The sequence below is a fragment of the Megalobrama amblycephala genome, linkage group LG9, assembly GCF_018812025.1.
Source record: "Megalobrama amblycephala isolate DHTTF-2021 linkage group LG9, ASM1881202v1, whole genome shotgun sequence".
Taxonomy (NCBI): Eukaryota; Metazoa; Chordata; class Actinopteri; order Cypriniformes; family Xenocyprididae; genus Megalobrama; species Megalobrama amblycephala.
The window spans coordinates 1-26,927 of NC_063052.1; the positions used below are offsets into that span (position 1 = coordinate 1).

At 38.9% G+C, this 26,927-nt stretch overlaps 2 protein-coding genes and 1 long non-coding RNA gene across 7 annotated transcripts; 1 reads left to right on the top strand and 2 right to left on the bottom strand.

Moving 5' to 3' along the window:
- Positions 1–1,634: 1,634 nt before the first annotated feature.
- LOC125276285 lies at positions 1,635–4,368 on the bottom strand. 4 transcript variants are annotated; one of them, XR_007186611.1, is made up of 6 exons: positions 4,182–4,368; positions 3,941–3,979; positions 3,152–3,393; positions 2,972–3,035; positions 2,815–2,896; positions 1,635–2,298 (listed from the first exon to the last, which is right to left on the bottom strand). It is a non-coding gene; the product is annotated as an uncharacterized LOC125276285 (long non-coding RNA). The 4 variants fall into 4 exon arrangements; XR_007186612.1 differs by having other exon boundaries at positions 3,152–3,397; XR_007186609.1 differs by having other exon boundaries at positions 3,941–4,368.
- A 1,545-nt stretch (positions 4,369–5,913) lies between these two features.
- On the bottom strand, positions 5,914–14,831 carry ankle1 (ankyrin repeat and LEM domain containing 1). Of its 2 annotated transcripts, XM_048201002.1 has the most exons (10): positions 14,415–14,831; positions 13,042–13,194; positions 12,707–12,812; positions 12,437–12,557; positions 9,703–11,087; positions 8,967–9,537; positions 8,434–8,602; positions 8,181–8,343; positions 6,690–6,822; positions 5,914–6,588 (listed from the first exon to the last, which is right to left on the bottom strand). In XM_048201002.1, exons 1-10 carry the CDS (start codon positions 14,483–14,485, stop codon positions 6,425–6,427), a joined length of 3,036 nt encoding a protein of 1,011 aa, XP_048056959.1. In that variant the 5' UTR covers positions 14,486–14,831; the 3' UTR covers positions 5,914–6,424. The 2 variants fall into 2 exon arrangements, with proteins under 2 accessions (XP_048056959.1, XP_048056958.1); XM_048201001.1 differs by having other exon boundaries at positions 8,967–11,087; positions 14,415–14,829.
- A 536-nt stretch (positions 14,832–15,367) lies between these two features.
- Positions 15,368–25,776, top strand: psmd3 (proteasome 26S subunit, non-ATPase 3). Its single transcript, XM_048201004.1, is given in 13 exon segments — positions 15,368–15,620; positions 16,910–17,100; positions 21,554–21,619; positions 21,621–21,692; positions 22,047–22,183; positions 22,277–22,467; positions 22,900–23,003; positions 23,082–23,196; positions 23,677–23,796; positions 24,815–24,918; positions 25,000–25,155; positions 25,308–25,358; positions 25,438–25,776. Coding segments are annotated over 13 exon segments (1,506 nt in total). The 5' UTR covers positions 15,368–15,499; the 3' UTR covers positions 25,516–25,776.
- Positions 25,777–26,927: the final 1,151 nt, after the last annotated feature.

Sequence of the window (26,927 nt, forward strand, 5' to 3'; positions counted from 1 at the left end):
TAACCCTCGGACTCTAACCCTCGGACTCTAACCCTCGGACTCTAACCCTCGGACTCTAACCCTCGGACTCTAACCCTCGGACTCTAACCCTCGGACTCTAACCCTCGGACTCTAACCCTCGGACTCTAACCCTCGGACTCTAACCCTCGGACTCTAACCCTCGGACTCTAACCCTCGGACTCTAACCCTCGGACTCTAACCCTCGGACTCTAACCCTCGGACTCTAACCCTCGGACTCTAACCCTCGGACTCTAACCCTCGGACTCTAACCCTCGGACTCTAACCCTCGGACTCTAACCCTCGGACTCTAACCCTCGGACTCTAACCCTCGGACTCTAACCCTCGGACTCTAACCCTCGGACTCTAACCCTCGGACTCTAACCCTCGGACTCTAACCCTCGGACTCTAACCCTCGGACTCTAACCCTCGGACTCTAACCCTCGGACTCTAACCCTCGGACTCTAACCCTCGGACTCTAACCCTCGGACTCTAACCCTCGGACTCTAACCCTCGGACTCTAACCCTCGGACTCTAACCCTCGGACTCTAACCCTCGGACTCTAACCCTCGGACTCTAACCCTCGGACTCTAACCCTCGGACTCTAACCCTCGGACTCTAACCCTCGGACTCTAACCCTCGGACTCTAACCCTCGGACTCTAACCCTCGGACTCTAACCCTCGGACTCTAACCCTCGGACTCTAACCCTCGGACTCTAACCCTCGGACTCTAACCCTCGGACTCTAACCCTCGGACTCTAACCCTCGGACTCTAACCCTCGGACTCTAACCCTCGGACTCTAACCCTCGGACTCTAACCCTCGGACTCTAACCCTCGGACTCTAACCGTGTTGAATCAAAGACAATATTTAAAGCTTTTATTTATTCTCAAAAACAACTGAAATATTTACAAGAAAACAAACAAACAGTTACAAATGTTTACATAAACAAAAACATGAACATTCATCCAAAGAGGGAAGAAACCAAAAGTGCATTACATCAAAGACACAATATTAGATTACAAAAGAACTATGAACAAAAAGGCAAAAAGGCAAAAAAAAGGCAAAAAGGCAAAAAAAAAAAGACTTGTGTTGGCTTTCTGACAGAGGATGTGGAGCTGAAAACAAGCATGATCGGAGTTGGGGAGGGCGCTGAAGGATTTTCTCTGGTGTTTTTCTCAAAGCATGATTCAGGGAGAAAATGGCAGGAAAAGATCACCAGGATGCAAGCCCACAATGGATTTGGAGGATGGACAGGTGGACAAGATGTAGGTGAGGACCCAGGCTGAGTCAAAGGCCCAGGATGACAGGAGGTGTACTTTGCAACCAAGATGAGGGAGAAAGGACAACAATAGAGCCAAAGGGTGGACAGACAAGGCAAGGAAAGGAAGGCAAAGCCATAGGACAGGAAGTCCATGTCGCAAACAGGGTGATGACTGGTCTCCCTTGTCCCTTTAGGTCTGCCTTGTGAAGCTTGAAGAATGACTGGCCACATTAGAATCTATAGGTCAATAGGTTAAGTTAGGTTTAACAGCATATTAGAGAATATTAACCTGCCAGTCAACTGTCTGTTTCTATAGTAGTAGACCTTACATTGGTTGAGGCTGCATTGAAGGAGGGCCAAATTCTCCATAAAACTGTTGGGGAACCAGTTTACTGGTTAGGCATATGGGTACAGACAAAAATAAAAAGGAGCATAAAAGACTTTGGGGGGGGACCCTAACCCAAGTGCATAAAGACAAAAAGCGTAAAATAAAAAATTCATACAAAGCTTTACAATATAATAGAAAGGTGTATATCATAGCATAACAGGCAGAAAAAGTCAAATGGCAAAATCATTAACAGTAATTAAAAGGAGTACACACCAAAAGCAGTAAAAAAAAAAAAAAAAAAAAAAAAAAAAAAAAGCTTAAAGGGTATAAGAGGCAAAGCCATGAATACAAAAAGCAAAAATTGTCAAGTCATTTTCACATGACATTTAAACAGAAATAAACAGCTTTAAAGTTTGAAAAAAAAAAAAATGCATAAGAGGAGAATAAGAGAACACACACTCACCTGGAGCACATCATCACAAAATTCAATTAGTATTAATAATCATGAATTCAAAAGAATTATTGCACAGAAGAGTATTTGCAAGAATAAGCGGCAAGCACACCCAATCTCAAACCCCTCCAAGGTTTGGTGAAGTTGGTAGAGGGAGGTGTCACTTTTATCAAATCCAGGTCTCATTCAATGCAAAGATGAGTAAAGTATGACTATTGGTGAGAATTATCGGTTTTGGAACTTTGGAACTGGCAGACAGCTGTAAAACAATAAGAGGTGAGATACAAAGTGTTGGTTAACAGGACATTAAAAGTAGAAAGGTGCACACAAATCTTTTCTCCAACCGCCTCCACACATACAGGGTGCTTCGGAGGACAGACTGAAACTGTGCTGGTGCTCATTTTAGGTCCACAAGTGATCAAATAAGACAGTCCAACACTGTAAACTACAAACAAAAAGTACAGCACTTAAACAGCAAAAATACACCAGTTCAATACAAGCCTATGATCAACCATGCCTAAAGTTCTTTAATGTGCACACTGCATGATTTCCAAATCACAAAAATCAGGGCACCCCATCTATCTGATAGATGGTTTCAAACGCAAGCGGATTTACACCTGTAGGCAACTGACACTACGCTCTAGCATTACCTATCACTTTACCTAGTTGATTACAAGCTGCACTGAAGTATGATAACACTTCACAATAGGGTTTTTGGCTCGACCCAGTAAATATCAAAAAAACAAAAACAAAAACAAAACAAAAATGCTCTCACAGTTGGTCTTCAAACCTGGAAGGACTTCTCATCTGGGCAACTTGATTTTCCAGAAGGTTACTTTTGACATGTCAGGATCTCACTGGAACAAAAATCAATGAAGTGAGTGATTTTACCCTACTGCCAATATGTCTAGAGTAACAGAAATGTGACTTACATTTGTAAATCTGTGTTGCAGTAATGATATGTTAAGTCAAACAGGTCTAGAAGAGCTTGGAATGCTGTAACATGAGCCAGAGGATGATTAAAATGACATTTAGTTAGTGTTAGAAATTTAATGAAGCTTAAAGTGGTTATTGCACCAAAGTACATTCCCAAGTAATAGTGATAAGCAAACCTGTTCCTCTACTCGTAATTTAATGAGGGGTGTGAAAGGAGTATATGGTGTGGCGATGTCCTCTGGGCAAATCCAGGTCAGTCCCAAGATGAGCTGAGTGCAGCTACTGGAATTAAGTCAGCTTTGAAACACTGAATCTGCCAGAGAGCTGGGGGTGATGTGGAAGAGGGAAGAGCCCGGTCTGTGTTCTTGCCCAGGTAAAGCATCTCCACTCAATATTCTAAACCATTTCGTAACTCAGCCTGTCTTGGAGTAAAAGGAATATTGTAAAATGGTGTAAAATGCCCAGCTGTTTCTTCTGATGAACACAAAAGATGATATTCTGAAGAATATTGGTAACCAAACAGTTGAGCCCCATTGATTACCATTGTATTTTTCCATACTATGGATGTCAATGGGGTCCATCAACTGGTTACAGAATTCTAAATATCTTGTGTTCAGCAGAAGAAAGAAATTTCATGCAGGTTTGGAACAACTTGAGAAAGTACAATTTTCTCATTTGTGGGTGAACTATCCCTTTAAATAACTTGTGCAAATTCAAATGGTTCAAACAGATCATCTCCAAACTCATTCACTTAAAGAATGTCAAAATCAAATATTTCAGTGAATTAATGCACAAATGCAAATTATGCCGAAACTTTGGTTATACAATGAAACAACGCATATTAACCCATTGGTACACCAAATAGTCTCATTGGAAGCACAGTTAAAATTCAATGCAGATTATTAAAATCTGAAATAGACCATAAACTAAGGCTTTGTGTGGAACATGATTAAAGTGCTACTCACCCATTTCCAGTGACAATGAAGGATCTGAAAAACAATTAACTGAAAAAGCAGCACAAAAAAAAAAAAAAAAAAAAAAAAGAATTGAATTGAAATAGATATAGAATATGCCAAAAACAAATAACATTCAGGCCTGGTTTCACAGATGGTTTAGATTTAGACAGGATTAGGCCTTATAAAAATTACAATATAAAAGTGCATTAGAAAAGCATTTGGTATCATGTAACAAAACAATAGCACTGACATTTTAAGATGTGTTGGTGAAAATTGCTTTCATTTAAAACAGCACAAGCACTAGTCTGAGACTAGTCTTAAACCAAATCTGTGAAACCAGGAAAAAAAAAAAACAGATCTTCCACACTCGCTAACACCAAACTACAGCACCATCCTCATTCTTCAACTTCCATCACAGACTGACAATCCTGTACAAACTCAGCTTGTGGGCATTTATACTCATGGGCACAACCATCAACAGACATGCAAACAACCAGGAATTAAATTCACTAAACAACCAAATCTCAATATAATATAAAAAGCTTTTGGTACATGCCCTAATCCACAAAATTGATATTTAACACCCATTTATACATATTTGCATATTAAAAACATTTGTTTAATTTTAAAACAACAAGCAACCCCCTTCATTTTCTACACTTGGTTTCTCCCACCTCCCATGATGCACCACAGCAAAGATATGAAAGTTCATTCTAGAACTTTTTCCAGCTAATCAAGTGGCTTTCTGTCTTTTTTGTTGTGTGTTGTTGTTGTTGTTGTTGTTGTGGTTGGTGGTGGTTTTTTTATTTATTTATTTATTTACTGTTTTCAGTTCAATTCCATGAGTCCTTCTGGTTTTCCTCCCTTCACTTCTGGTCAAAAATCATCATCTGGTTGGTCTTCACTCTGTTGCTCTCTGATGGAATGAGCTGCCAGACTCAAACTGATCTGCTGAGGCCATCACATCATTAAATAACTAGCTGAAGACACACCATTTCTGCAAACACCTAAACTAATTCACAACCATAAACAAAGGCACTTACTATGACTCCTATATATTTTTGTTTAAAAAAGCATTTGTAATAAAATCCCTTAAACCTGGCATTGTGTACTATGACTATTGTTGAATTTTATGACACATCACTTGTGATGTTTCACATTTGTGAGTTGCTTTGGATAGAAGCATATGCTCAATGAATAAATGTAATTAGTTCTTCTAAACTAAACGTTTTACCTTAAGATTTTGCACTAGACACAATTTAGTTTAGAATCAAATAATCTAAACCTTGATGACTTTCCTTCTTCAGTGCAACACAGTTGCAGTTACAGAGAACAGTGAAGTGGAATGATTTTTAAAAAATAAAAATTTTCATTTGAGTGAAAGACTGGAAACTTTTAGACCAGACTTTTAGAGATTTAAAAAAAATCTTTAAAACCGTGGTAATGAGAATATGTAAAGAATATTGAAATTCTGTTATTAGTTTGATAAATTACTATTTAAATTTTAAAAGTTATATATTGCAACCTGAAATGCTAAGATTTTGCCATAGATTTTGCCATTTTGCCATTTTGCCACTCTTGGGGTCATGACATGGCATCTGCTGGTCTCAGTTGTCCACCAGTACAATGGACCTGCACAGAACACTTAGCGCACATACACAGATATACATGATTCACAGCTTCTTCAAGGTTGAAGTTGATCTGAGCTCTGCTCTGAGCAGGAAAAAAAAAATTGGAGGTCACCTTAGCACCTTAAGATATATTTTTATATACAAATTTTGCAACACGATCTATTTAAGAACAATGATATTCAACAGTAATGGATTATTGTTGCTAAAACAGTAAAACATGCTGATAGCAAAGCCAATTGTGGGTTCAATTCCCAGAGAAAACATGAAATGATAAAAAATATATATACATTAAAATGAATATAGCACTTTTTTGCCTCTATTTTGTCTTTCATTAAATAATCAACTCAAAAATATTCTTTCACTTTTTTATTTACATGAGTGATTTCTTTATAAAAGTACAAACAACTAGCTTAATCATCTAACAATCAGCTGTATCATACATTTCATATAAAAACTAAGACATTTTACAGATATATCTAAGACCTAATTTCATAAAATGGATAAGGATTTAAAAACTTTAAAAATGATTTATGTAATGACATATCCAATAAAACAAAAATCTACCACTGCAGGTTGCTCATTTTATGCATTAAAATCATTTCAATACATTTAAAAAATATTTAACAAAATTTGATAAACATTTAATAAAATTTGGAATTTGAACTGCTGTGGTTTGTGTTTTGTTATTTGCTGAATTCTTAAAGTAATTTCTCTGCAGCTGCACATTAGCTGGTCTTCAATCAGTGATAAAGTGCTGATATTTATTGATAAAACAGCAATATGTTAGTGTTTTTGGAATAGTAAAGAGCGTATGCACATGCTTCAGTAACACAGTTTTCTGTAATGCCACAGTGTCGATGGTTCATCTGATGTCGGCGGGTCGGAGCTGTCGTTCTCCTTCAGCTAAGAAGATCTGCATCGCCCGATAAAGCAGGTGAACGCCTAACTCCCGTTTTCTCTGCACAGACCAAGTTGACACAACACCATAGTAGTCTCCTCTTTTCTGGTTTGTGAGCATCTTCAGCCCTAATAAAAGATAAACATGAACAATTAAGACATTAAGATGCAAATTTGTTCTGCAAAAAACATTTAAAACTATCCAAACAGCCAAGTTCAGATCTCTTTACCAATGGCATCCACCATACAAGCCTCGCGTGTGTACGCTTCCACAGCAATGACGTTTTGGAAACAGTGCAGAGATATTACTCCGTGCCCGGCGTTCCAGACCTGCAGGATGTGCTGCACTTTTGAGCAGAGTTTCTGGAGACACCAAGAGAAAAATACCATCATAGCATTTATTATTAACATTAAGAAGAATGAGCAAGAGCGGTACTAAGATGTGAAGGGAGATGTGCTGTTTTTTTGTTTTGTTTTTTATTCAATTTCAGAAAAATATGCAGTTCCTTGTTATCTATAAGTGAAGAAAGACCTGACAGCAATAACGATCTAATCAATCATTTGAGTAGATTATTTTCAGTGGACCAGTTCAAAAACTCCACTGAATGATTCTTTTGCAAATTGACTGATCTATTTTCAGCAGGTATCCAGAAAACACTGGTCCACTCTCTGAATTAATCAAGAAGTCATGAAATTAGGGCTGCCCCCTAAAAGTTGACTAACCTTTAGTCGACCAAAATTTTTTGTCGCAGGTAAAAAAAAAAAAAGAAAAGTGGCGAAGCCATGCAGTCTGTGACGGACAGATCATTAACAGTTGGTCTATGTGGTAATTACAGTATGTCGGGCAGGACATCCAAAACGCTGGCCTATCATTCATCGACCTCAAATATGGCTTATTATCTGAAAAATGTAGCCTAAGTAGTAGCAACTTTACATGGCCGCTCGCTTTAATGTTAATCTAGAAAAATGTGGGCTATTCAAGTGTTTGTGAGGAGTATGAAAGATGAATAGTAGCACGCTTACCGCATGACAGCTAACATGGAGGCATGGTACAATCACTTGTACTTAAAATACTCTGTCATTTTTGGCCATACAGATAAGAGTAATACATATTTTGAATCTGTACACTCAGAACAACAACAAAACGTTGTGCTTTTGTAAAATAATGAAAGCAAACAGGGTGCAGGGTTCTCTCTCTGTGAACTTGAGTGTGCGAAAAAGAACCGAAACTCCATGTAAACTTGCCTCACAGACATGAAAAATATATCAATAGAAAGAGAAATGTCTACTTTACAATTAACCAATTCAAATGGAAAACAAATATTCTCAGGTTATGTAATCTACTTGAAACGTGCATATAGGCGCATACACTACTGCGGAGATTTCTGCCGAAAATACAGAAAAAAGTAGTTTATCAATTAATTATTAAAATGTTAAAGCAATCTCCTTGCTGTTTTTCCCCAACACATTCATAATCATTACTTCTGCCGGTGCACTGTGGCAAGCATTATGTGTGCGCTTGAACACTGATTAGGGTATGTAGGCATTAAAGGCTCTTTATTATAATTTATATGGTTGTATTAATAAACGTGCGGTTAGTCGACTAATTGCTTAAAATGAACGACTAATAGTTGACCAGAAAAATCTTTCGTCGAGAGCAGCCCTAGACTAAATATCTCACACAAAAATATCACATGTAATCAAACAAGGACACATCTGACCTTTGAGGTCTTGTCTCCTTTGAAATATTCCAGAGCTTCATAGAGGTGACTGTAAGGTCTAGAGCGCTTGCCCTTCCCTACATAGAAAACCGCATTGATGAACGTCTGAAAACATTCTTTAGGAATCATGGATTGACTTCGATATGGTAGATTCTTTGTCACTCTATAAAACAGCAGTGGGAGAAAATGTTAGTAAACAATAAAAGAATTCATTGTCCAAATAAAGGCAACAAAATGTGAGGGAAATACATACCGTGGGTCAAGCAGCAGGTAGTTAAAGCTGGACTTAATGAAACCCTCACGCCATCTCTTATTCTGATCCGGCTTATCAAACTGCTCACACAGGGCGAGCTCATCTGCTTGACAATTAGGGAGCAGAAATCTGTGAAGCGCATTTTCGAGTTCTGGGCTGTAACCTGCAGCTGAGAAAGAAATAATTAATAAGGCATGACATGTATATGATTATCTACTCTTTATTTTTTGATGCCCAATTTACTTTACAATTATTTATCATCAATTAAGTAACAAAATATTAAGCCAGATTCATTTTTATGATATGTATCTTTCATGTTGTCAATCAGAATGGCAACTAGCTAATTAGCGTATTTTATGAGACACTAAATTAAAGTACGCTGCCTGATTAATGTCAATTAAGGCCAATTAAGGCCAATTTTAAAAAAAAAAAAAAAAAAAAAAAAAAAAAAAAAAAAACACAAAATCTCATGAGCCAGATGAACCTGTTGAGTACCTTGGCCTCATGTTATTCAATTATTTTTGTGTACTTACCACTGTAATCAGTGGGGCTCAGAGGGACTGACTTCTGGCGGTGTGACATATTCTGAAGGGACCTTTTCAACTTGCGCACGTACAGTGGGCGGGTTTGACTGTTTATGGGTCCTGGATCTTCTCCCATTTCAATTAACTTGTTTCTGAGTTCCCTGTCAGTTAGGCCACTTACTCCAACATCATCATCCTGTTTGGGACAGCAGCTTTCTGTGCTACAGTCTGGACTTGTAGACCCGAGCTGAAGGGAGCGCCAATCATAAAGAAGTGTGTCTTCAGAGATATTGGTGCTTATGCTAGAGCTGAAGGAGGTACTGGCCGTTGGGGGAACATGAGTCTCAATGAGCTTATGGCCCTCTTCAGTGTCAGTATAAAGGTATTCCACAGGTTCATCCGTATCAGTACTTACAGGCTGTCCCCCAGGTGTGCAAGAAAGGTTTGCCAATGTCTGTCGCAACGAATGGCCTGACAGTCGACTCATGCTATACCGAGGTGTACATCCAGAGCGCCCTGGATTCTTCTGTGCTTTTGGGGATTCGTACATCAAACTGGAAGGAGATTCTGAGTAATTTACCTGAAATGGCAAAGACCCTTGAGAAGTTAGTCCACAAGTAACACAGGACTCTTTGTCTCCTACAGCAGTAGGGATGATCTGTGGTGTTCCTGTTGTGGTATTCTTCACTTCTGTCATATCAGTCAAATGTTCCACTGGACCTTTGTAACAAACAGAAGCAATTACCTTATTACCAGCCTCGCTGGCACTCGTTTCCAACTGTGATTCAACACTCCTTTCAGAAATTAAGACCGTGTCAGCCATGCTCTCGGATAACATTTGCGTGTCAGCTTGGCTTTGGCCATCTGAGCTCACAGATAACTTCAAACAGCTCAACTGCGAGTCGACATCCTCTATTTTGCTTTCTCCATGGATTCCGTCTTCGTCAAGACTGTGCTTTGACATTCCATATGGTGACTTAACTGTGTTGCGTCGCAAACGGGTAGCGGTGGGTAGTGTCTGTTCAAAGAGGCAAGAGCTGGTTTGTAAGGAGGGCAGTTTTTGGCTCATTCTCTCTGAATGACGACTCAGTCTGGACCTTGTTCTCCCAGTGACAAATGGACTTGGAATATCAGTTTCAGTATTGGCCACCTCAAACTTACCAGCATCTCGGCCAATTGCGGATAAACTCATTTGTTCAATATGACTCCTGACTCCTTCTGACAGTTGTCCGTTTCCATCTCCAACAAAGGAAAGGCGTTCATTTCTAACACTGAAAACACTCTGCCCTACAGTCGATTCGGATTTGTGGGCACATGGTTTGGTCAAAGATGGATTTCCATTGTCTTCAGTACTAGGCAACATATTTTCCACTGAACCTTCATCAGTTGGGCTCTGGTACGGGTCACTACCACAGCTATTGTACTCACTAGATCCACTACTGATGAGGGGCTGAATGATGCTCTTAAATTCTTCATCATCATCATCATCATGTTGTACAGGCCCCACAACAGTCTTATCAAATTCATCGTCCAATGTGTTGACTTCTTTGGAAAAAATGAATACATCGTCAGGATATGTGACATCGATTCCCTGATTCTGTAACACAGTAGCCATACGTTTAGTATCTAGGAAATCAGGGTATTGAGAAAGATCTAATGTAAGATCACTAGACTGATCGAGAGAGAACTGCTGATGATCATCTTGTCCAATAACGGGCAAATAATCAATAGTTCCTCTGAAGGTGACACTTTTCCGGTTTTCCTGTTGAGAACGAACAGGGATTTTCTGAGACTGCAAAACATCACAGTCACTATCTGCGGCTTGATGCTGATGTTCAGGTATTACCCCTGGATTGTTTTTATTGTCCACAGCAGAAAGATAAGTACTAGACAATATGGGTAACTCTTTACAAATTTCATCATTATTCCAAATATGAGAATCATGTGACTCAAGATCTGACATGTCTGAGAGCCAGAAAGCCTGACTTTCTCTGTTCAAAGGTTTTCCACTGTGTCTACTGGAAAAAGAGGATAGACGTGTGCTGCTCAGTGGTTCTGCTCCAGGAGGAATCAGCATTGACGCTTCTGGACTGAACGAACTGTCACTCATGGACTGGCCAGAAAGGATAGCTAGAAAAAAAAAGGACGACAGAATATTATGATAGTATAATTTTATTCTCCATACACAAACAAAAGATAAAACTGTTCCAATTCTGGTCATGACGCACACCCTTACCATATTTTGTAAGGGTGCTCTGATCAGGATTTTGGGGCTAATCACTGATCACTGATGGCAGTATCGACCGATACCCATCACCAAAACTGATCACCTGAATAAATACTAGGGCTGCACGATTAATCGCATGCGATTCATCTGCGATTATAAACGCAATATTGCGTAGCTTGTCCGCGAACTACAGCTCTGTATATGAAGTGCCGCTCCATTTGAAAGCAGGTGATGGACATTTACTGCTAATCACAGAACCGGCTTTTCTGACGAGACACGCATGACAATCGCATCCGATTAATCGTGCAGCCCTAATAAACACTAAATACTAAATAAACAGAAGACTTCAAACAGACCCAAGGGGTTATTTATCTATTCTTAACAATAATGTAGAACTATGTAAGAATTAAAATTAAGAGATAAAGTATCATGAATTCTTTATTTATAGGCAACATGTGCAACATATTCCGTTCTCTCTCTTAGAGATAATTAGGAACAGCTTAGAGCTTACATATAGCTTTCCTGTGAAATAAACAATAATAATAAAAAAACAAATGTGAAACAACTCCACAGTCTTCACTGTATAAATTAAAGCGTAATCCTACTAAATCTACTAAAGAGAAGTAACTTTCTTTGTCTTCTTGCTTGATTAACATTAATGACACACACTGCAGCAGGATTCTTGGGCTGCTATCACTTCAAGACCTGATGCACGGATCCAACATACTGATACACATGTGATTTATTTCACAATTGTTGCATTCATATAAGACATGACCAACTGTGTTTAAGGAGATTCATGAACTGACCTGCATTGACGCAGTGTTCACTGCTCTCTCTTCCTTGAGTATGGTATAAATAATACGTAAATAAACGCAATTAGGTTATACTAGATGTACACAGTTTAGCACTTTAAATATGACAATTTACAATAATTAATAATAACTTATTTACATAAATGCACTTGGATGTATTATATACACATGCGTAATAAATAAAAGTATGGTTATTTTCTTCTGTGTGATGTTACAGGTGTTCTGAACGAATGAATTTTGTCAAGTGAAGTGAAACAGGGAGCAGTGAACACTGTGTAGGGATGTGTCGATCAGAACGCAGCTCAGTTCATGAATCTCTCTCCTGACGATCTGAATCAGGTGTGATACTGAGGCACATACAGAGCGGAGGCCTTAATATAACAGTGTTACAACAAGGCCTGACAAATAACCTAAATGATAACAACAAAAAATCGTACAATACTGAAATTTGGGCACATCGTGTTCCTCTTTGGATGTGTGTGATTCATACTCTTGAAGAAGACTAGCACATTTACTGTTCTCCTCCTGTTCAGCCAGATCAGATGGTTTATTCCCATCCTAGAAATAAAGCAGTAAACACTTTTTTTAATTTTAGCTTCCACTTTATTTAAAATACAGGTTTAAATGTCTAGACCTATACAGCAGGCCTACATCTATACAGGTCAATGGAGATGTTAATGGAGATGTTAATGCACTGAATGCTTTACTTGATCTTTGAGGTTTGGGTTTCCACCGTTCCTTAATAGTAATCTGAGATTCTGAAAACACCCCCAGGACGCAGCAATATGTAATGGAGTCAGATCATCACTAGTCCTGAAACAAACCAAAAAAACAACTTCATCTTCAACACAGCTATGTAGGAAACACTGGTGTACCAGGTGAATGTTCAGTTGTACTCCTTTGCCAATGGGAATTATACTCTATTATTACACTGAATGGCGTGAATGACCAATCATAGCCAAGCATTCCTAGAAAGCTGGCGTGTAACTGATATGATTACAACTGTGGCAGCGAACCACTCGTGTCTAACGGTGTAACTGACCTGAGGTTTGGGTCGGCTCCATACTGAAGGATGAGTTTAAGGCAACGCAGTCCTTTCTCAGACTCTTTACCTGCAGCTAAATGAACCGCCGCCACACCGTCCCGGACAATCCCATTCGGGTTTGCACCCCGACACAGCAGAGACTCTACACACCTTTATAACAATTACAAGATTATGCTCATGTCTGCATGTGACAACATGCAACAGTCCAGTTGTGTTAATGATTTTCCATTTTGTTGAAGGTAACTAAATCAACAGATTTAACTAAAGAATATGTAAAAGGTGTTTGGGTCTGAAACCACAATAATTCACATGATGATAAACAACTGGCTGACTTTTACAATTGTTGACATGGTTAGATTCAGATTCAGGTTATTATAATTAAGTTGGGTGTCCACTTTAGAGATAATCACCATGTTTATAATGGTTCATTTTTTTGGCATTAATCATATAATACAATTAGTGTATAAAATAATTATGCTTATGATTATTATTTTATGGTTACTTCTATGATTAATACTTTCAAACATATTATTCTTAAATGTTTGCAAAGTTCCTCCTTCATTGTTTTGCGTCCCGCTCGTATCGAGAAGACACTTCTCCTGTCGTGGCAAGATTATTTTACACAGAGATTTTTGTTACTTTGTTAATTACTATTAAAGGCTGATTAATACTTACAAATCCATTTAACCATTCATAGATTCATTGTTTTTATTATTCATTAACTTTATTTATTAATATTATTTTTATCTATCACTTCTTCGTCTGACTGGATCTCACTGCATCAATAATCATATCATATCATATAATAGCTATCATGTTATTGTTAAATTAGATTATTTCTATTTAAAAATTAAAATACTTTAATGGGGTGTTTATTGAATAAAAATAAATTAATCTTATTTATGAAAATAAACAGAAAAGAGTACAAACTTTGATAAAATACTTGTTTTGACCAAGCGTTAAGTTAGATATTACACAAAACATATTACTTTAGCTAAAGTATTTATGTCAATAATTTCAACAGGATCTCATTTCCTTCACCGCCTCATACACTTCTTTTCCCAAAATGTGTTTCTCCAGTGTTCAATAAAAGACATGTTCTGCAATCACACACTATTTTGGTAGTAAAGAAGCTTTCAGCCTATTTCTAATGTACGAACATCTATATCATGACTTTAGAGTAAAATATTTATTACGGAGCACAAGTTATTCATGAAACCTCTGAAACTGACTTCTGTTGTTTTGGCCATCAGAAATTGCAATTAATAATTTGTGTTCAGGTGGCAGCTTGGTCCCAACATGTGATCCTTGTGACAAACAGACTAAATCTATAAATCTATATTTAAAGCTCATGTGAAGTCAGTGTTTACCTGGCGTCTGTTTGACTGACTGCATCGATCAGAAGAGCCTCTAGCCGCGCGCTGCGTCTCTCAGCCATCATCACTGAATGAGTCTCACTGCAGGAGAGTGAACCATGATTCCCAGGATAAACTCTCAGCGACAAGGCCTTAAAAGGGTTCTTAGAAATGTGTTTTGCCTTTGCTTTGATGAAGTTTCATTCTGAGTAAGAATGTTTATCCCGACATCGCTGTTATCCACAACAAAATTCCCTCCATTCACAGTCTTTCCGCTTCTGCCAAACGACACGGCGCCACCTGCCGTCGCGGAGGCGCAGCGACTTACTGCGGCTCGATGTTTGGATGTTTTGGCCAACCTCAAAGATGTCCACGCGGTGGCGCAGTGGTGCAGCACAGCGAGAAGGTCCCGGTTTGAATCCGGTTAAGGAAAACGGCTGGACGTTCACTGGTGTTTATTGTTACTTGACATGACAGGTTTATTTTTCCATATAAAACTAAAGAGGATCTCATTGGTCGATGCAGAGAAGAGCAGAAATCTGAGTTAAATCTCTTCCAGCATCCAGCGAATGGCACATGACAAACAAATGCTCATAAAATGCTCATTAAAATTATGATAAAGCTATGTGTCAGCAGAGAGAAGTGAGGACATCGTGTAATTAATGTTAATAGCAAAGTCAAAATATTTTTATTTAAAAAAAAAAAAAAAAAAAAGATAAAGGCATGAATGAATCGCAGTGAAACCAGTAACATGCATTACTGAAGTAAATAATGATTTAATGTGCACACACAGTTCGATTAGGAAGTCTTTGTTCAAGTAGTTACTGTTTATCATTTATGTAATCTTTGGGACTTAGGGTTAGGGTTAGGGTTAGGGTTCAATATGCAGTTTAATGTTTACTGACAGTGCGTGCGTTGTGTCAGCAGATGGCAGCACTTCATTTCGCGCTCGTCAGATCGACACGGAAATACAAACGAGAAAGAACACAAGCGCCCCATAATCCATTGCAACCCGTGAGAATTGCCAGTCATCTTCAGTGTTGGTGAATTCAAGCGAGCTTCTGATTTACACGCGTTACGAGATCAGACTGAGCGTCAAGATGAAAGAAGCGACGGCAAAGAGACGCGAGAAGCCCCGCGCGGATAAAGATGTGGAGGATGTGGAGATGAAGGAGGACGAGCAGCGCGCGCCCCGAGAGCAGGACCAGCTGACACTGGACGGTCAGAACCATCAGAACCTTATTTACCACTAATGCCATGAGGATAAATGATTTTAGCAGTCAAAACAACAGCGGCAGCTTCTGTAACCTTCTGTAATCTGTCGCTGTGGCGATATTTATTATGATTAAGGCGTGCAGAGCCAAAGATGAACACTCAGTTAGTTAGTAAACATGATCTCTGGTGTGACATCAGTAATGCACTAGAAAACAAGCAGGGCTGTGTGTGGACGAGAGTATAAACTGAATGAGAAACAACATTAAAACGATGATCACTCACAGTACAGTGACTCATATAAAACTAAAGGATCATCTCGAGTTCATCATGACTGCTGTGTCATACTAACCCTAACCCTAACTAACCCATACTAACCCTAACTAACCCATACTAACACTAACTAACATGCAGCGACTGACTGAAGCTCCACCGACTTCATTACACAGTTAACAATAATTACAATGAAAAGGTTGTTAAAATAAAAAAAAGCTAAAACAATTTTTAAAATAGCTAGGCTTCAGCACGTTTTATACTTATTTTTCAAACTACTATGTGCTTACATCAAAATAATAATAATAATTGTTAGGTTCAGTGTTCATATTGTGTTGATGTTGTATTGCGAAACACTGTCATTGAGGTGGACACTAAAGTTAGGGTAGGTTAAAGGGTGGGTGAAGGTGTAAAGGTCAACATTGTAATCAAGTTTACGTGAAATTAAAGCTGTAATTTCATGCCTCTCAGACAGAAATGATTGTAATATATTGCCACAGTGATGAACAGATTCAACCCTGATAAAACTTTCTACTAATCCTGAACACATTGATTATCTGGTTCAGGTGTGTTTGATTAGTGTTCTCCAGGACTGAAACTGCCCATCACTGTGACACATTATGTGCAAAGATGTAAAAAGAAAAAGAAAGCCTTATATTATATAAACAGCTTATTTTGAATTGAATTGAAAAGCAGTTGAAGTCAATTTAAGTCAGTTTATTAAAAAAAAAATGATAAAAACAAAAACAGAAACTGAGTTTAGTGTTATATTTGACTAAAAATGTATTGCAGAAACGCACACATTAACTTCTCTGATCAAAGTAACTTGTTTTTGTTACTTGTAAATGCAAGAAACTAATTCAGTTCACATTTGTTTGTATAGCGCTTTTCACAATTCATGTAGTTTCAAGACATTATTGTCCAGTGCCATAATTAAAGGCGGTTGACCACTAATCACTACAGTCTACATGATGAAGGTACGGATGCTCTGTAGAAGTGTCTAATGTGTTTGATCACGGATGCAGATATCAAGGAGCACGTGAAGCAGATCGAGAAGGCTGTTCTGGGGAAGGAGCCGCGCTTCGTCCTCCGTGCGCTGAGAGCTCTGCCCTCCACCAGCCGCCGCCTCAATCCCAATGTCCTGCACAAGGCCGTGACGGGATTCTTCACCTCCAACGCCGCCAGCAAAGAGTTCCTGCTCAGCTTCCTGGAGCAGGTACCAAAAACACTCGCATCTTTCTGTTATTTATCAGATGCTCAGGTGTCAAACTTGGGGAACTGCTTTTTGATTTCAGGGTTTGAACAGGCTAAAAAACACATGAAAGTTGACATTTTTAGAACAAAGAAAAGTCTTGAATGACTCCGTTCTTATTTTAAGCATTAGGTTTGGCTGTATCTAGTTCTGTGATGCATCCCTTTCCTTACGTTTAAAGGGATAGCTCACCCAAAAATGCTAATCATGTCATCATTTACTCACCCTCGTGTCATTCCTAACCCACAGGACTTTCTTCTTCTGTGGAACACAAAAGTAGAAATTTTGATACTCATTGACTTCCATTGTGTTAGATCAGATGGATCTCCACTTTCACAGATATGTCTTCTATCAGCCGGAGAGTTTGAATGAGAAAGCCAGGGAAGAGCAGAAGCGGGCAGAAGCCTGTACCATGATGGTAGTTGAACAAACTCAGGGTTATAGGATTAGTTTCAAGTTGACAAAACCAAACCACTCCATTCTGGATTTGTTGGTACCATGACGCTGATCATCAACTCAGGCAAGTCAAGTCAGGCTTTGATCGTGAGTTTGTGGAGCGCGTGCACATGAATGCGTGACATCAGTGGTGAACAGCCAAAACAGCCTGCGATTCGCTTCTCGTGAGCCAGCGCAATTCAAAACTCGTTTTGCTGAAGGGTTAGAGATCGAAGAAAATGAAGAATTTAAACTCTTTTACACTAAAAAGATACTTGTCCATGAAAGAGGACAAATAAAAGAAATTATCTTGCTCTATCAAGTGAAGTTAATTTATATAGTTGAATATATAAAGCGATAGAGACTCAAACATGTAAGCTCACATGTAGTCATTTTTAAAAGAGATTCTACAGCTTATTTATAATGAATATGATCTGTATATATATTATTCATTTAAACTAAATGCTTAATAACTGTTAAACTAAAATTACTTGTGTGTAATGGATTAATAATATAGATCATATAATAAGTATATAAATCATTTAAAAATTAAAGAATTCTAATTGATTAAAGCCAGACAATTTCATCGTTAAATATTTGTTTTTAACTGGCTAGCCAGCTAATCTGGCTTCACTGTACAGGCCTCGGGAGACGAAGCAAGTTTATTGAATAATCTTAGTTGTGTATGTGTTATTGCTCATGCTTCGTCTGACCAGTACAAATCCAACCAGTGTTATTATAAAACAACAAAAACAATGAAAAATTACTGCTTCACAACATCGTCTTGTGACGATAAAAATATCCTCTTATCTCTAACTCTAAAACAAACATCCCATGAAACCACACAATCATAGGATTGGAAACCACAGAAAGGAAATAAGCAATATAAAATATATAAAAACATTAAAGACATATGAATAATAAAATAAAATGATGAATTAATGATAAAATGATAAATCAAATGACTGCATAAATGACTAATTTTAAATGATTATAAAAAGAAATTATATAAAAAAAACACAACACATGTATGGTTGCTCTCTTAAGGTAACGCACATTGAGAATCCTAGTAACACACTAATAAAATACGCTATGACACCCTCAATAAATCCATACGCTAGTCAATAAATCCATACGCTAGTAACACACTAATAAATCCATACGCTAGTGACACACACTAATAAATCCATACGCTAGTAACACACACTAATAAATCCATACGCTAGTGACACACACTAATAAATCCATACGCTAGTGACATACACTGATAAATCCATACGCTAGTGACACTGATAAATCCATACGCTAGTGACATACACTGATGAATCCATACGCTAGTGACATACACTGATAAATCCATACGCTAGTGAATCCATACACACATACTGATAAATCCATACGCTAGTGACACACACTAATAAATCCATACGCTAGTGACACACACTAATAAATCCATACGCTAGTGACATACACTGATGAATCCATACGCTAGTGACATACACTGATAAATCCATACGCTAGTGACATACACTGATAAATCCATACGCTAGTGACATACACTGATAAATCCATACGCTAGTGACACACACTAATAAATCCATACACTAGTAACACACACTAATAAATCCATACGCTAGTGACTAATAAATCCATACGCTAGTGACACACACTGATAAATCCATACGCAAGTAACACTAGTAACACACACTAATAAATCCATACGCTAGTGACATACGCTACACATACACTAATAAATCCATACGCTAGTAACACACACTAATAAATCCATACACTAGTAACACACACTAATAAATCCATACGCTAGTGACATACACTGATGAATCCATACGCTAGATAAATCTGATAAATACATACGCTAGTGACACACACTAATAAATCCATACGCTAGTAACACACACTAATAAATCCATACGCTAGTGACACACTGATAAATCTAGTGACATACGATAAATCCTAGTGTAACACACACTAATAAATCCATACGCTAGTGACATACACTGATGAATCCATACGCTAGTGACATACACTGATAAATCCATACGCTAGTAACACACACTAATAAATCCATACGCTAGTAACACACACTAATAAATCCATACTAGTAACACATACTGACTAATGAATCCATACGCTAGTGACATACACTGATAAATCCATACGCTAGTAACACACACTAATAAATCCATACGCTAGTAACACACACTAATAAATCCATACGCTAGTGACATACACTGATGAATCCATACGCTAGTGACACACACTGATAAATCCATACGCTAGCGACACACTGATGAATCCATACGCTAGTGACACACACTAATAAATCCATACGCTAGTAACACACACTAATAAATCCATACGCTAGTGACATACACTGATAAATCCATACGCTAGTAACACTAGTAACACACACTGATAAATCCATACGCTAGCGACACACTGATAAATCCATACGCTAGCGACACACACTAATAAATCCATACGCTAGCGACACATTGATGAATCCATACGCTAGTGACACACACTAATAAATCCATACGCTAGTAACATACACTAATAAATCCATACGCTAGTGACACACACTAATAAATCCATACGCTAGTAACATACACTAATAAATCCATACGCTAGTGACACACACTAATAAATCTATACGCTAGTAACATACACTAATAAATCCATACGCTAGTGACACACACTAATAAATCCATACGCTAGTGACACACACTGATAAATCCATACGCTAGCGACACACTGATGAATCCATACGCTAGTGACACACACTAATAAATCCATACGCTAGTAACACACACTAATAAATCCATACGCTAGTGACATACACTGATAAATCCATACGCTAGTGACATACACTGATAAATCCATACGCTAGTGACATACACTGATAAATCCATACGCTAGCGACACACTGATGAATCCATACGCTAGCGACACACTGATGAATCCATACGCTAGTGACACACACTAATAAATCCATACGCTAGTAACATACACTAATAAATCCATACGCTAGCGACATACACTGATAAATCCATACGCTAGTGACACACACTGATAAATTCATACGCTAGCGACACACTGATGAATCCATACGCTAGTGACACACACTGATAAATTCATACGCTAGTGACACACACTGATAAATTCATACGCTAGCGACACACTAATAAATCCATACGCTAGCGACATACACTGATAAATCCATACGCTAGTGACACACACTGATAAATTCATACGCTAGCGACACACTGATGAATCCATACGCTAGTGACACACACTGATAAATTCATACGCTAGTGACACACACTGATAAATTCATACGCTAGCGACACACTGATGAATCCATACGCTAGCGACACACTGATGAATCCATACGCTAGCGACACACACTGATAAATCCATACGCTAGTGACACACACTGATAAATTCATACGCTAGCGACACACTGATGAATCCATACGCTAGCGACACACACTAATAAATCCATACGCTAGTAACATACACTAATCTTTTTAGTGTTTTTGATACTCTGCAAACACTAAAAGCTGAACATTCAAGTTACTATTAGGGATAAGATGCCAATTTTGTCCATTTTTTCATTACCCATACATGCAAGAGCATGAGTTGAATGTTTTTCTGCAGCATAAGCCTGTAGGCTGTTTTTGACAGCTAAATGGTTCATTTAACAAACACAAATGACACACCCAAAGCAAAATAACTGCAGCTTTACAGGAACAATCCTGGACTCTTTTGAAACCAGACACTTTTCTACTGTAAGGAACTGAATGTGGGCGCTTCATCCCATTTTTCAAATAATGTCCATTGGTTTAACTTGTCAAAAATTATCTGGAAATGCTTAACTTTGAATTCTGAAGTTTTTTGCAGCCCTAAAATGAGACACAAGTTGCTGTGTTGATTTGTAACTGAAGTCTTTCTCCCTCAGCCGGTGGAGACTGAAGGGGACGTGCAGTTCAGGCCTCGCACGGGAAAAGCTGCCGCCACGCCGCTTCCTCCCGGAGGTGGAGGCGTATCTTCAGCTGCTGATGGTGGTCTACCTCACCAACAATCAGCGCTACACTGAGGTGAACCATACATCCGGTTATCAGTCATCTGTGGGAAATGTGAATGAAAATTCATAGGGTTTTATTGTGAATTATGTATATAAAACAGGAATGTCAACGTTAAAGCTATAAAAATCTGAAAAATGTATCAAACAAAAATCTGCTGACAGAGCTATTAGATTTCACTCAAGTCCAGCACATTGGGTTTCATGTTCACACTTCAGCTAAACACAGAAAACAACATTGGGAGCTTTTTAAATTAAATCTGATCAATCAAAGAAATTGAAAGATTAATCAATTATCAAGATGTCCAAATGATCAGTAGTCGCAGGCCTAAAATCCTCTGATTTCATCTATAAACCCTGTCCTGCACAGGCTCAGAAAGTCTCGGATGACCTGCTACAGAAGATCGGCTCTCAGAACCGTCGTGCTTTGGATTTAGTGGCTGCCAAGTGTTACTACTACCATTCCCGTGTGTACGAGTTCCTGAACCAGCTCGACGTGGTCCGCAGGTGAGCCGTTTTTCCACAGTAACACAAGGTTCAGCTTGGGAAGGTTTCATGCAGTTGGGTTGAGATGGTCACTTCTGTTCTTTAATGACCCAGTTTCCTGCACACGCGCTTGAGGACAGCTACGTTACGCCGGGACGCTGATGGTCAGGCCACGCTGCTAAACCTGCTTCTGCGCAACTACTTGCAGTACAATTTATATGACCAGGCTGAGAAACTTGTGTCCAAATCGGTGTTCCCTGAGCTGGCCAATAACAATGAGTGGGCTCGCTATCTATACTACACAGGTGAGTGAAGGAGTTATGAATTTATGGTCTGAATTCAGTTTGACTAGAGCTTTTCACACTGCGTTTAACACCTGGTCATGGTCATTCTAAACACCGCTTACACACGCTCTTCTGATTGGTTGTGATTTGTGATTGATTTGGAGCCATAAAACATTGAGGGACATCTGGTTAGAACACACATTTTTGGAGTACAATTAGTCATTTTTTATTATGAAGCTTGGCTGTTTTTTTGGGGTTTTTTGCATGTGTATTCAGACATCATGTTTAGGTTACAGTCAATTTAATAAATAACCATCTGAATCCCAAATCAAACTCGGTGCTTTACTGTCAAATTAGCATTTTAATGAGACAAAATATGTTATATTATTAGTAAATAGCATAGTAATATTGTGACATTATTATTATTATTATTAAATTGTTGGCTGGTTTCAGGGCGAATCAAGGCCATCCAGCTGGAGTATTCAGAAGCGAGGAGGACTCTAACAAACGCCCTGCGTAAAGCGCCTCAGCACACCGCCGTGGGCTTCAAGCAGACGGTGAGTGTTCGCCTGCGTCTGTGCTCTCCGCTCTCCTTCTGCTGTTGCTGTTGTGAATCATGACTGTGTGTCCGTCAGGTGCATAAGCTGCTGATCGTGGTGGAGTTGCTGCTGGGTGAGATTCCAGACCGTCTGCAGTTCCGTCAGCCGTCTCTCAAGAGGTCTCTCATGCCCTACTTCCTGCTCACACAGGGTAACTCACCTCAGCCGCTCTCCTCCCGCTTAACACTGCCAAGCAAAGATTGTGTTATGATAGATATGAATCACCTGAACCGCATATATAATTTAAATCACCATATCACAATCATAGTTTTAATGAAGTCAGTTGTGCCTCCTTCATATCGACGTCTCAGAGGCCGAAGCGCTTTAGATGTAGTTCAGGAAAGGAGCGAATGCTGAATAAAGTGTATTAATTGTTAAATCTAAAGCCGTCTATTTTGTTACTTCATTTTTCAATAGCGTCTGTAATACCATACCTGTTTGTTTTCTTCCTCTTTTTTTCTAAGTGTGTAATCAGTAACACGTTATGTTAGAATTTGATGAATGGTTATAGATACTACTTTAAAAGTATGATAAATGTATGTAATCAGTGTAGTTGTGTTTAGCAATCTCCTTCCTAAGATCATTATCTCAGAATAACAGTGTGCCGTTTCTAAACTTCTGGCCCGTCTAGCGGTGAGAACAGGAAATCTTGCCAAATTTAACCAGGCGTTGGATCAGTTTGGAGAGAAGTTCCAGGCAGACGGCACCTACACGCTGATCATCCGTCTGAGACACAACGTCATCAAAACCGGTGAGTCGTGGAGCTCAGAGTTCTGCTTCTCTCTTTACTTTCCTTCTTTTATAATGAACTAACGGCTCATTCAGCCTTTCTGCAGTACTGAGCACTGACACCATTCTCTACCGGCGGCTTTCAGACACTGACCAACCTTTAATATTTCTTAATGACAACGATTTTTAGTAGTGCTAGAGAATCATTTCATAAATGTGAATAAGAACGGATTCTGCGGAATAAATTTAGAATGCGAATGGCTTCGTTTCATTGGTGTCTGTAAGAAGCTACCCAAAATTGACTTGACTGAAAATGCTCCAAGGATAATTCTGTGAAATATTTACTTTTTCAGATTTGTCACTTTTTCATATCAGTTAGAAGGCTTCATTTAAAGGGGTTCAGTACTGTGGTATTAAAATTGACAATCGGGAAACGTGTTATTTATTTCTTACTTAGCGAATGACATCAGCTCTTCTAATCAAGATGCAAGAAAGCGGAGCTTGTCTTTCACTGCAGGACAAAAACAATCCCTCTGGCCGGTTTAGTAGTTCAGATCCAGGTTTTCTCAGCAGTTCAGATCTGAGGTGATTTCCAGCTTCAGTCCAGCGTGGGTCAGGATGTTGCTTCCAGTGCGACTCTCAGGATAGATGTCGGTCTCTCGCTGTGCTCGGCAGGGTCAGACGTGGGATTGAGTTGTGATTTGAAAGCCTCTCTTCTTGTGTTTGATGGGTCGTCCCTCTCGCAAAAGTCTTCCAGGCAATTTGTTGTTGCTTGATTCTGGTTTGTTAGTGTACAGCCCTGCAGTCCATCTGAGATATTCAGTACTGTAACACCTGTAAAGCTCACGTATGCATGTCTCTCCACAGTGAAAGTGCTTCTGTTTCATTCTATACCGAAGCGTGCATTTAAACCTTCGCAGGAAAGCGTGTCTAACCCTGCTCAGTATGAGGGGGTGTTCGTTGGCACATTTGGCTGAATGCTAGCCTGTATTTAGGCAGCTGGACGCTTGACGCAGGTGTTTGATGTGTTTCCCGTGTAGGAGTGAGAATGATCAGTTTGTCGTACTCTCGGATCTCTCTGGCGGACATCGCTCAGAAGCTGCAGCTGGACAGTCCTGAAGATGCCGAGTTCATTGTGGCCAAGGTCAGTGTCCAGGTCATCTGACAGTATCACGTCCACACATACAGTGTCACGATCACACTAACTGACGCTCTGTATCTCCAGGCGATCCGTGACGGTGTCATTGAGGCCAGCATAAACCACGAGAAAGGTTACGTTCAGTCTAAGGAGACCATGGACATTTACAGCACTCGAGAGCCTCAGCTCGCTTTCCACCAGCGCATCTCCTTCTGTCTGGATATCCACAACATGTCTGTCAAGGTAGGAGAAATGTTATCGTACGGATTGTTTTAAAATAGTTGCATATAGGTTTGTGAAGCCGTTCGATTGAATTGCAGTGGTAGTCAAATGTGCGTGTGATCCGCTATGGTTCACTTGAGTGCTGTTAACAGAATCCACCCGTTTCTGTGCAGGCCATGAGATTCCCACCCAAGGCGTACAACAAGGATCTGGAGTCGGCTGAGGTGAGACGGACACACAGTCACTGTGCACAGAAGCTCCGCTGAAACAGCTTGTTGACAGATTGTCTGCATGTGTTGACAGGAGAGAAGAGAACGGGAGCAGCAGGATCTGGAGTTTGCCAAAGAGATGGCAGAAGATGATGATGATAGTTTCCCATGAGTCTGCAGAGCCTCACGTCCTTTTTCCTCCAATCTTATTCTGTTTCGGTCCCTCATCTTTGCTAATTGCCTGTCTGTTCCTCACAGGAGCTTCAGCTGTGCTCTTATTATAATCCATGAACGTACTGTGTGATGTAACATTATAAACGCATCAGTTCTCCGGTTTTGTAAACTCATGGATGCTTGGGGTTTTTTTTTTTTCACCATTACATTACATAGTTTTATACATGTTGGTTTGCAGCAATAAATCTCAAATAAACAATTGTGTCTTGTTAGAAAGTGTTGAAATGAAAAGCATCCTCTTGTTTTACCAAATTAACAAAACAGACATTCATTCTGAAATTGGTGGAATTTACTGGCTGAATATGAAGATGCAGATGGCTGTTAACAGATTACTACAGGAGGAGGAAGCTTGTCTGTTACTGATATACATTTAATCCTGTTTTTTCTTCTATTTAAATCAAAGGCTTCAGTTAAAAGTGAAATGATCATTTAACAGAAGAATGTTTAGAATGGCAGACAGCGACTTTCTTTCCATCTGGAAATGCATGTTTTCCACTTGCAAAGAACTATGAATTGTCCAAGGATTTGCGCTTATGTTGAGCGCTTTTATATATATATATATATATATATATATATATATATATATATATATATATATATATATATATATAATTAATGTCCTCCTGACTACCAGCTAATGAGTTTTGTCCTCTGTAGAGGACATATTTTAGTGAATTTCTCTGAGACCTAATGCAAGGTTATTTAATCTTTAATCAGAGCGCTTAAGCTGTCAGTCAAACAGCATGCGTTTATAATGACTGATGCTCAACTCCCATTTTATTCAAAGAATCTTAGTTATATCACGTTTGCCTAGAAATTGAGTTTCAATTACGAGATCACTGCTTTCATTCACTCAACATGTCTGTGATCAGTTACCATGTAATCAATGTAATCATCACTGCAATCTTGCATGCCATAATCTAAATATTTAAGCCTTGAGAGCTGTAATATAAAAACGCACTAAAAGATAGAATAATACTTGGCTATTTCAGATGGAAAGATGTCAGCCAATCACAGCAGTGGGCGTTTACACTAAAGTCCCTCAGCAGACACGCCTCTTAAAACAGAGCGTTCAAACCAGATGGCTAAAATCAGAGTAGGAAAAATGCCTTTTATAAATTGACAATTTTGGATGTAAAAGCATAACATCATAAGTGTACCGCAGAAAACATTATGAAACAATAAAACAATGCAGTTCATGACCCCTTTAACAAAACTGCTTTACCTGTGAATGGAAATTTTAAAATGCTGTTAGAGACAAAATATGTATTTACTCATCAGCAGTGACAGTAGTAACCTGTGAAAAAAATTAATGTGGGGTGAGGGCTATCCATTCTTTCATTACCACCA

Coding starts and splice junctions, on each gene's coding strand:
- ankle1 (XM_048201001.1), bottom strand. CDS start 14,485: ATGATGGCTGAGAGACGCAGCGCGCGGCTAGAGGCTCTTCTGATCGAT. Junction 6,823..8,180: donor AAGGAGACAAGACCTCAAAG/GTCAGATGTGTC, acceptor TGGTGTCTCCAG/AAACTCTGCTCAAAAGTGCA. Junction 6,589..6,689: donor TTGTATGGTGGATGCCATTG/GTAAAGAGATCT, acceptor ATCTTTTATTAG/GGCTGAAGATGCTCACAAAC.